Genomic DNA, 10,815 nt, shown 5'->3' on the forward strand with positions numbered 1-10,815 from the left:
AGGATATTTCAACTTTAACATAAAGTTTCAAGTTTATGCAACATTTCTTATACCATCATAAAGTTATAGACTTCAAACATGCAAAATATATAATATAGTATGTGTACGTGTATGCATATACAACACTATTATAACAAAAAAAGGAGAAAGATACTTGCAAGAAAAGTATCAGCTGTGGTTTCAAAAATCAAAAACTTCTAAATTTCTAAACATTAAAGTTAGATGGGACATGCTGTATGTTTTTTATTGATCACCAAATTAAAATTTTAGGGTGGACGTCAGTTCAGTAAGGTTTTTACAATTTTTTTACAAACCGAATCAAATTGAATTATAAAGAAAATTTGAATCGAGCTAAATTAGTTTGGTTTCTTCAAATTAAATATTTTATTTTTTAAATTTTAAAAAAAATATTATTTTTTAATGATTTGATTTTAACATTATTATTATATTTAATTAAATTATCGAAAAAATATAAAAATGTTAAAACTATAATTAATTATAATAAAAAATAAAAAATTATATAATATGTATAAGTTTTGTTCGGTTTGGATTATTTTTAATCTAAACTTAATTGATTTGATTATAGATAAAAATATCAAATTGAATTAAACTAAACTAATTCGATTGAATAATTTTGGTCGGTCTAATTCGGATCACTACTAAAATTAATAACTTGGTGTAGAGAAAAAAAAAATTAAACTTTATAACTAAACAATCTTTCCAATATCCCTTCAAAATAATCCAATCACAAAACTTTTTTTTTTTTCATATATATGGAATTATCCAAATTCAAATCATGCACTTCAATATGTATAGAGCAAAATTCTCAAATTAAAATTTTAAAATGTTAGTAGCTAAGTCATTAAATAATAGATTTCTAACAGAAAAAAACCAGTACAAGCAAACTTTTTTATTGAATCAGGATCTCTTAATTTCAAAAATCCTTCATTTTTATAATAACATATTGACAATTTGTCTAGCAGCCTCGGACCCCAATAGCTAACCAGTCGCCATAAACTGGTCATCTACTTCTTCTTCTTCTTCTTCTTCTTCTTCTTCTTCTTCTTCATTTTTTTTTTCTTTTTTACTATATATATATATATTATTTTTTTGTTGGTCTTTGATCGCTTCCAATATTTTAAGTTTTTTTTTTTTTTTTAAAAGACAATAAGGGTGTGAGTATAACGGTTAGTTCGGTTTAATAATAAAAAGTAACAGTAGAGAGGCAACGTTACTGGCCAATGACAAAGTTTGTAGTGTCTTACACGGCCTGACTCTTTTCAAAATTGATAAGGTGGGACTAACTCTCTCTCTCTCTCTCTCTCTCTATCTTCTTCGTCTTCTGTACAAGTCAAATACCATTATCCTTCTTTCTGTACAAGTCAAATACCATTATCCTTCTTTCTCCATAACATCTACGCCGTCTGATCCTCCATCAAAGTCTTTCAGACCATCCAATCTCAGCCTTCCAATTCAGCATCTTATTCTCTTTACTACATTTTTTTAACCACGAACGAGGCCTCGCACACCATCGCTGAATCTTCTTTTATCACCACGTGCTTTGTCCAAACCATATCATAAATGCACTGAATCATCTCCATTGGTACGTGTTCGACAGCCGCTTCAATGGCGTCTCTGATTTGTACATGTGGGGTCCTTTTGCTTTCTGATGCTCTGAGGTGGGGTGCGAAAAGCCAAGCGAAAGTAACAACGTGGCCAATAACATCGTCATCTTCTTAGCATAGATAGATAAACAAAGAGAGGTACAGCATACACAAATCCAAACCCAATAACGTAAGCAGACAGTTTACATAACCGCCGTCGCCGTTGCCGGAGGAGACAACCATCAAAGCCGTCAATGGGTGCCACAGAACCTGTAATATATATAAATATATAAACTTTTGTTTGTTTTCATTGTTTTATTATGTACTTAATAAAGTTTGAAATTTTTGTTTTTTTAATTTTTTTGGGTGTTGGGTTAGGTTGTGGAGAGAGAAAGCGATGAAAATGAAGGGAGAGAGGAGAATGTGGAGAAAGAAGAAGAAGAAGAAGAAGAAGAAGATGAAGAAGTGAAGGATTTGGAGAAAGGTGAAGTGGGTATTGACGAAAAAGTTTTTGAGAGCAATAATATTAATAATATGAATAATCATATTATTAATAATAACAATACTAATCATAATCAGAGTGATGTTCAGCTTTCGAGGTTGCAGAGGTTGAATCCTAGCAACCCTTTGAGGATTGTTCTCAATGCTTCTACCAGAGTTGCTACTCCTTCACCTTCTCAGTTTTCTCAGGCTTCTACTGTGCCTCGTTCCACTCCAACACCACAAGTAAGTCAATTTATATTTTTTCCCCCATAAAGATTAAACAAAAAGATAACTAATTTTGTTGTTGTAAATTCTAAAGTCAACCTTTTTCTTTCATAGATTTCAGAAAAAATGTCAAATTTTGATTAATTCTCTACCAAAAACTGAATTTTTCTGCTATTTATTTATTTATTTATTTTTTCCTCTTTTTTGAGCAGCAATCTCTAATAACTCTAAATTCAAGAAAATACACCGACAAAATATCTCTGTTTCTGTTCCTTCTCCATATGGTTGTAGCTGTTGGACTAGTTTGTTTTCTTCTATTCAAGGGTGTTCAAGGGCTTATCCAAGCTTCAGATAGTGTTCAAAGGAAAGAGAAAAGGGTGTTGAAGTATCTTCTACCACAAGTCGAAGCTGCATCTCTATTAAGTATTACCCTTGCATTTTTATGGCAAAAAGCAGTGAGGGAATGGCCTCGGTTCATGGTTCCTTTCATATTATGGAGCACTTTCATTGTGTCATTAGCTGCTGGGATTCTCCTAATTTGCTTCCAAAAGCCTCCCACTGATGGTCTTGGAGTCTGTTTCCTTTTTTTTGCAATTGGCAATGGATTATATGCTTGCTGGGTGACTCGAAGACTTAGATTTTGTACTGAAGTGTTGAACAAAGCACTTGAACCTGTGTCCAAATTCCCTGACTTGAATCAACCCACTTATTGGATGCTTGGCGCTGGGTTCATGTGGATGTCTCTTTGGATTTTCGCAGTGATTGGGGCTTTGAATTTCTATTTTACTCCATTGATTATAATTCTTTTAGTTCTGAGCTTGGCTTGGACTGCTGAAGTAATGAGGAACGTTGCGAATTTAACGGTTAGTAGGGTGATTGCTCTGTATTATCTCAGAGGAATGCAATCCAATACTCAGTTTTGTTTCCAAAGAGCCTTGACTAAGAATCTTGGAAGTGCTTGTCTTGGTTCTCTCTTTGTGCCTACAATCGAAGCCTTGAGAATCGTTGCTCGGGCTTTAAATTTACTTGAGGGGGAAGATGAATTCATGTTTTCTTGTGCACATTGTTGTCTCAATGTCATGGAATCCATATTCAGATATGGCAATGGCTGGGCCTATGTACAGGTATTTTTTAATGAAACCTTCAATTTTGCTAATAGGTCGGTATTTTACTACAGTACTTTTCTTAAAATATAATTTTACTGATTTTATCAGCTTGAGCCAAAGAGATGATCCAAAAGATAGATTATTGCCAAATAATCCATCATGTTGTGACAATGATTTAAGAATTTAAGTATTTGCTTACATCGTGTTATCACAATGATTTAAGAATTAAGTATTTGATTTTAACCGGAAGCAGCTTCTTTTTCAAAAGTGTGTTGCTTATTTTATTAAGGCTAATCTTCAAGTCATTCTCAATTATGATGTAATTGCGAGTAGTTCTTACGTTTTCCAGAACGATCCAAAGCAGTAAAACATGCTTTTATATTCATCAAAGAATACAATCTGCAGTATATTTTTTTCTGATATACATATAGAAAAATCTAGTCAAGATTGGTTGTTGAGTCCCTATTGACTAGTCAATTTTCTTATATATATTTTCATAGTTTACATAATCCACAAATTCAATCACTATCCAAAATCCTATTTATTTGTGGTCCATTCTATAAGAAGTCAAAAATTTCAACATTTTATATAGAGTTGATATTAAACTTAATCTTTGGTTCCATATTTTTCCCCAGATAGCTGCATATGGAAAAGGGTTTGTGAGGGCATCACAAGACACCTGGGAACTCTTCAAAAGGCAAGAAATGGAAGCCATTGTTGATTCCGATATGACCAGCGCGATTTGCTTCCTAACTGGGGTCTGCAGTGGCTGTATTTGTGTTATTGTTGTGGCCGCTTGGACATCCAGCGTGCATCAAAATTTCACAGCCACCATTTCACTCTTAGCATTCTTCATAGGATACCTTATGGTTGGTGGCCCATCATTTGACCATTCTTTTATAATTTCTTTTATCTCTTTTACATATACATCACATGACCAACTTGTCTATACTTTAATCTTCATATCATTCAACTACTGAAAAACTAATGAGTATTTTTTTTTTTTTCCCTTTATTTTTATAATCCATCAGACCAGAATTTCCATGGCATTACCTCATGCCTGTGTGAGTTGTTACTATGCCTGCTATGCAGAGAATCCAGACAACAGGTTATTCGACAAAACAATCAAGGACCAACTCAACTTGATGAAAGCTGACCGCGATGTCGTTGTGCCTACACCACGAGTTCCACGCAGATTTAGAGCAACTTAAAATGTGATTAAGGCCCCCATTTTTCCTATTAACTGTACAGATATTAAGTGGGTCTGGTTTGGTCATGGTTTACAAAATATACCATATCATGGTGGCTCTCAATGTGGGGGGGTTTCTGAAGAATCAAGGCAAGCTAAAGAAGCTCAAAAAGTTGGAATATGCAGAATGATTATGGTGGTGGTGGTGGTAAAGAATTTTGAATGAGAAAGTTTGAACCATTATCCAGATATGGTTTTATGGTGTTGGGAAGGAATTTGAAGAGTGCCCACTGAGATACCAATCGACCAAAAGTCTATGAAGACAAAGTGTCTTTTGGGGACCTGATCTTTATATTATAATCTGCATATACTTTTGGCATATTCCATGCTTAAAAGTGCCCCTCAATTATTTTATTATTTTGCCCAACCTCTATAAGACCCACCATTATTTCTCTGTAATTATTCAATTATTTAATTCCATATCATTTTGTAAGAATCTCCACGAGGTTTGATTGGAACTCTCTTTCTCTCCTGTGTTAAATGAATTAAAAAGTAGCCTTTTTCCCTACAAGATAGTGCAGAAAGCTTATAGTGTGTTGGGTTTGGTGGGATAGAGAACTACTAGTGCATATTAGGTCTTAAACTTTCATTAGTAGTCTCTCTCTCTCTCTCTCTCTATATATATATATATATATATGTAATTAACAATATGGCTTCACCAAGTGTGATGAAATGAGAATCACATTCAAAGATTTAAAAAACAACCCCTTAAGGAATCTGACTGGTACTTTCTTTAAACAATAAAGTGAACATTGCTTTTGCTTTTCATTATTAGCTCTCTAAGCTTTTTTAACCATGTGAGACAATTTAACATGCATCCTCTCAAGCTTTTTTAACCATGTGAGACAATTTAACATGCATCTTTGAAATGTGTAAAAACAATTTTTTGAGATACCAAAAAGAAAAAGAGAAAATGTGAAAAGCTAAAACTGGAATGGCTATGGTGAAGAAATATATTTTCCCCATGGATTAATGGTGAATTAATTAATTTATAAATTATTGTACATTTCTATTTTTCTTCTTCCAATCTCATCCTTTCATTGCAAAGACCCTAAAAAATTCATTGAACATGTTAAAGCCAGTCAAATATTGAATGATTGGAAATCAGAATGATGGTATAATGCTCGTTGCCCTTCCTCTTTTGCTTTCAATACATAAAACTATCTTGAATTTTGGCTAAAGATAAAACAGGACCCACAAATCAATAGTGACACACCTTGTAGAACACCCATGATTTTTTTTGGATCGACAAAACCCATGATGGATAACTCTATTATACTATACATTAACACATGCTTAAAGTTTGCCTAATAGGGGAAGAAAGAATCCTCTAGTTTTTTGTTGATAATGCTTTGTCTCTTACACATATTGTAAATCCAACATCAATTACACAACCACATACCTACTTCTGTATATATTTATAAAAAAATACCAACTTTTAGGCTTTATTTGTTGGTAAGCTTTTTATTTTCTTGCTGGGTCCAATCTAATCTTTTCTCTGTCACCTTTCTAATACGATCAAAAGAAAAATAAAATATTAGAATATTCTATGAGCCAGATCACAAACCTTTGTTCTTTATATATGTATATATCATGGTGTAGATTTTATTATATATACAGAAGAACTTCTAAGACAGTAAAGAAAATATGAGATGGAGAGGAAAGAAAATATGAAAGGAACAAAATTTAAATCTTAATAAAGCTTCTTGGAAAACTTAATAAAGTCAGGATACCAAAGCTAGCAACTTAATAGGTTAGTTTTTTTAATACAATAAATCCTAATAAAACTAAAGTGAAGGATAAGTATGTAGGTTAAAATCAACGCTGAACTTTGTACGATGGAAAGTAGTAGAAATCCAATAGCTTCAAATCCTATAGCATTTGTAATGGTAAAATGCATGCTTATCTTCTTAATGAAATTCACAATACAAAGATGTCCAACAAAGCCACTTTGGATTGGCATAAAGATTCCTTTGCCTTTTGTCACATTGTCAAAAGGGAAATAAGGTGGACTACGACAGCCACCAGCTTGGGCTTCACACATGGTTTTCAATCATTCATTATTCCAAGCATGACTACAAACATTTGGTATATTATATATATTTATATATATTTAGTATAAGATATTCATCTTCTGGGTTTTATAATATCCAAAGAAAACCAATAAGAACAAGGACTACTCTGTGTGTACCGACGTGGTTAGTGATTTATTATTAGTTCATGTACCCTAGAGCATCCAACTTCTAGATTTTTTTTTATTTTTTTATTTATTTTTTTTAAAGTAGTTTTTGAAGACAAATGGTCCATACAAAATAATTAAATAGATACACAGACACAAACTCTCCTCCATTTTTAAAAAGTAGATTAGTCCTTTTCATGGGGTCTGATATACAGATGAGAATTTGGATTTACTCAACATATATGCTTCTTGGGTTTCAGACTTCTTTTTCTTTATTAGTTTTATTTTTTACTGAGACAATGTTCCATACCTTTTTTTTCTTTTTTTCTTTCAGTAGACTTCATATATACAATCTATTCAAATCCTTACTCTCCTACGACTTGAAATCCTTACTCTCATATGACTCCCTTACTCTCATATGACTTGAACCCATGTAAGAAGGATATACCCCCCCAACCCTTACTCTCATATGACTTGAACCCATGGGCAAGAAGCATATACCCTCTCACTACTCGAACCCATGCATACAATATCTTCAAACCCATGCATATCTCTTCAAACCTTATTCTTGTACGACTTGAACCCATGCGCAAGGGGCATACACCTCCTATGACTCGAACCCATATGCAAAAGCCATAAGCATATATCTTCCCATTACTCGAACCCATATGCAAAAGCCACAGGTATGGATGGATGCTCAACTATTAAAGCTACCTACCTTGTCAATTTTCGTACTTTGTAAGCTACTAATGCACATATTTTTTGGTGAGACATCTTGTATAATTAGCTACTAATGTTTGCACACTATACATTACTTTGCCGGAGTTACATGTTATAGCTGTAATAATACCACCAAAATGATTATATTTCTAATGATAATTAGAATTGTTTCTTTTACTTGATGGTAATAAAAATATTTCATAAGAAGCTAGCCTCCCGGGCTTGGTAACATGGGCTTTGCCACCCAGACCCTCGCTTCGAGCTTCCAACTTCAAACCAACTTGGTCTACATTGGACAAAGCCCAGTAACAGAGAATAGAAAATGAATCCGATTGGTAGCTAAACATCTCTTGTGCCTGACTACGCATACCAACCAAAATCAGCTTCAAAATGACAACATGACCATGTAGGTTGGTTCCTCAAAAAATTAAAAATTGGAAGAAAATTTGATGGTAGCAAAGTACCCCTAGAAAATCAACCAGCAAGTAGGACAGCAGATAAAGAAGAAAATAATTATCACAGACTATTACAAGTAGAGGGGAGTGGGGGTGGGCACGATTCAACGATAGAAACTGAGAAATTGATAAAGTTAATAAGAAACCAAATCTTTTTTTCTTTTAATTCTGATCAAATATAAACCAAAGCTTGTTTTCTTCCTTCATTCAATTCTGATCAAATTCGCTGATCTGGTTTTTCTATCAGATTGCAATTTTCTAAGTTCTATATTGTAATACAGCATGAAAATACATAACCATTTCTGGATATATTTACAAGATAGTAAGTCAAGGAGATAGAAATACAGCAGTGAAAAATCTTGAATACAGAGTTTATCTCTGGAAAGTCAATTGTCCTAGAAAATACCAAAAAATTACCAAATCACTATACTAATGCTACTTCATCTCCAATCCATATCACTGTATTAATGCACAAATCACAAAGTTAACTAAGCTAAATCAGTGAAATTGAGTAAACAACAAATTTTATTGTGTTAAAAAATAAATCATATAAGATCCTCCCATTTTATACTTCAGGCATCCATTCTGCTTCTATGGTGATCCTTAAGAAGTTACAACAAGGCTTCAATAATCACAGCAACTCATGATTCCATCACCACCACCAAATCATAACCCGCCAGGGGAGACAAACTGAGATAGCCTTTGTACTAATACATTTTTCTATAAAAATTCTAAGAAAGCATCCATTTTGCACGAAATCAAGCTCTGCATCATTTAATCGTCTACAAAACCCATGTTTTAAATAGACAGTAATTTCTTATCTAAATAAAAAGAGTCATTACCAATGTAGATAACACAAACTGGATAATCGACAATGCATAAAGAAAACAGAATTCCAAAAGAGAAGAGATAGAAGATTTCTTCACCCACTTAAAAGACTCTTCAAAAAATGAACTTTCGATTCGATGAATGCTCAATTCCTCAAAAAATTTGAAATCCAACAGTCAAATTCCATGATTCATCCACCATTATTATTAAATAACTACAATAACATGCTACCTCTTTAACATTGCTCTCCTTTCATCTCAGTGATAAAAATTCCAGTATGAATTACATTTCTATTTGCATCCAATAATCAAATTCCACTTTAAACAAAGGGCACTATCTCAGTAATAACAAAATATGATTCTATTCTACAGAGAGGAGCTGCTACAAGTTGATAGTGGTAGATTAGTTAATCATCCTTCCCAAGTATCATACTTCTTACAACTTTCCATAGAGGGTCGGATAGTTTTTTTTTTTTTTTTTTTTTTTTTAAAAAAAAGGGAAAAAGAAATATAAATCAGTAAAAAAGAAAACTCAACCTTCTGATTCTTACATAACCTCTTATACTTATAAAGTTAACCGCCAGAAAAAACCCATTGCAAAAACACAAAGAACTTTCTCATTTCGACAACAAAAATATTGAGATGACATAATAAAACTTGGGAAAATAACCCAATCAAAAATACAATTAGACCATAACACATTACCCCACAACCATGCTAATAATAAGAATTCAAAGTCAGAAACTTCCCATTACCACTAAATTTCTCAATCCCCGAAATGCATTATTTTCCCAGGCGGTCCAACATACAATAATAAGGCAGAGTAAATTCAATTACCAATTTAAAAAAGAAAAGAAAAGAAAACATAAAATACATTTATATCTAATACTCCCCTTTCACATTGTCTTCCTCAGCTTGCTTTGGCCTCTGCTTTGGCATTCCCTTTCTCGGATTTCCCACTCCCTTTAGCCTCACCGGAGCAACACCCACCACCATGCTCATGATGATGATGGTGATGACCATGGCCATGACCATGATGATGGTGATGATGACCATGCCCATGCCCATGCGTAGTCGTCTTCTTCCCCTTCAACTCCTTCCTCATGTCATACGCATCTTCACCATCGGCATAATACTTAGCTTCCACATCATGAATCTTATACCCCAAAGTCTCCGTATACAAATTGAAAGCAGCCCTATTGCTCTTCCTCACATGAAGTGAAACATACTCAGCTCCAAACACCTGTTCCATGGCGCTCTGAGCAGCGTTCATGAGCTTGGTTGCAAGCCCTAATTTCCTGTGGGTTCGGAGAACAGCGAGAGAGGTTATGTGGCCGTGGCACTCGTTGCTTTCTTCTTCCATCTTGGCCAGGACGTAGCCGACGATCCGACCGTTGTAGTCTTCGGCGACGTAGAGGAGTTGCGGCCATGAGAGGATGTGGTAGAGGTAGTATTTCATCTGGTAATTTTCTGGAAGGCAGAACAAGTTGCAAGCTTGCATAGCGAGAAGGTCGTCTATGGTGGCCTTGCGTATGCAAACCATGGTTTTGAGACTTTGGGGTTTGTTTTTGGGATTTTCTAGGGTTTTTTTTCTCTGGTTGACAAATTTATTAATTTGGGGAAGAGAGAGAGGGGCTGAAGAAGAGAGAGAGAGAGAGAGAGAGTGCGCGAAGGTTTGGGTTGGAGATTTCTTTGTTTTTGTGAGATGAATTTTTGTGGTGGATCATGGGCATGGGTTTGATATTGGGCTCCATAATGGATCTGGGTCTAGGAACTCTATTATGGGCTTAAATTTGGGCTTGATCTTTGATCTCTTACTTCGGGTAGGTCGACATTTGTATTATTGATAATTATTGATAATTCTGAATACACTGTACAATTAAGTGGAAAAATAAATCATAAAAGGGGGAAAAAAGTAAAGAAAATAAATTATTGCTTATGGAACTGTGTTATTTTTGATATTTTTT

The 10,815-nt window shown here is 33.9% G+C and overlaps 2 protein-coding genes across 2 annotated transcripts; one reads left to right on the plus strand and one right to left on the minus strand.

Annotated features, from left to right (window-relative positions):
- Positions 1 to 1,451: 1,451 nt before the first annotated feature.
- LOC132799107 (protein PNS1-like) lies at positions 1,452 to 5,178 on the plus strand. The gene is made up of 5 exons (XM_016026347.4): positions 1,452 to 1,876; positions 1,983 to 2,330; positions 2,525 to 3,436; positions 4,054 to 4,287; positions 4,450 to 5,178. The coding sequence occupies exons 1-5, from the start codon at positions 1,859 to 1,861 to the stop codon at positions 4,627 to 4,629; spliced, it is 1,692 nt and encodes a 563-aa protein (XP_015881833.3). The 5' UTR covers positions 1,452 to 1,858; the 3' UTR covers positions 4,630 to 5,178.
- Positions 5,179 to 9,442: 4,264 nt separating this feature from the next.
- On the minus strand, positions 9,443 to 10,516 carry LOC132799101 (N-terminal acetyltransferase A complex catalytic subunit NAA10-like). Its single transcript, XM_048474214.2, has one exon. It carries the CDS (start codon positions 10,389 to 10,391, stop codon positions 9,759 to 9,761), a length of 633 nt encoding a protein of 210 aa, XP_048330171.1. The 5' UTR covers positions 10,392 to 10,516; the 3' UTR covers positions 9,443 to 9,758.
- Between the last annotated feature and the right edge of the window lie 299 nt (positions 10,517 to 10,815).

Source organism: Ziziphus jujuba, chromosome 2 (genome assembly GCF_031755915.1).
Source record: "Ziziphus jujuba cultivar Dongzao chromosome 2, ASM3175591v1".
Classification (NCBI taxonomy): Eukaryota; Viridiplantae; Streptophyta; class Magnoliopsida; order Rosales; family Rhamnaceae; genus Ziziphus; species Ziziphus jujuba.

Bases quoted from the DNA above. Each gene is read 5' to 3' on its own strand.
- LOC132799107 (XM_016026347.4), top strand. The intron at 2,331-2,524 runs GTAAGTCAATTT...TTTTTTGAGCAG, and splicing joins GTTCCACTCCAACACCACAA to CAATCTCTAATAACTCTAAA. The intron at 4,288-4,449 runs GTTGGTGGCCCA...ATAATCCATCAG, and splicing joins TCTTCATAGGATACCTTATG to ACCAGAATTTCCATGGCATT.
- LOC132799101 (XM_048474214.2), bottom strand. From the start codon at position 10,391: ATGGTTTGCATACGCAAGGCCACCATAGACGACCTTCTCGCTATGCAA.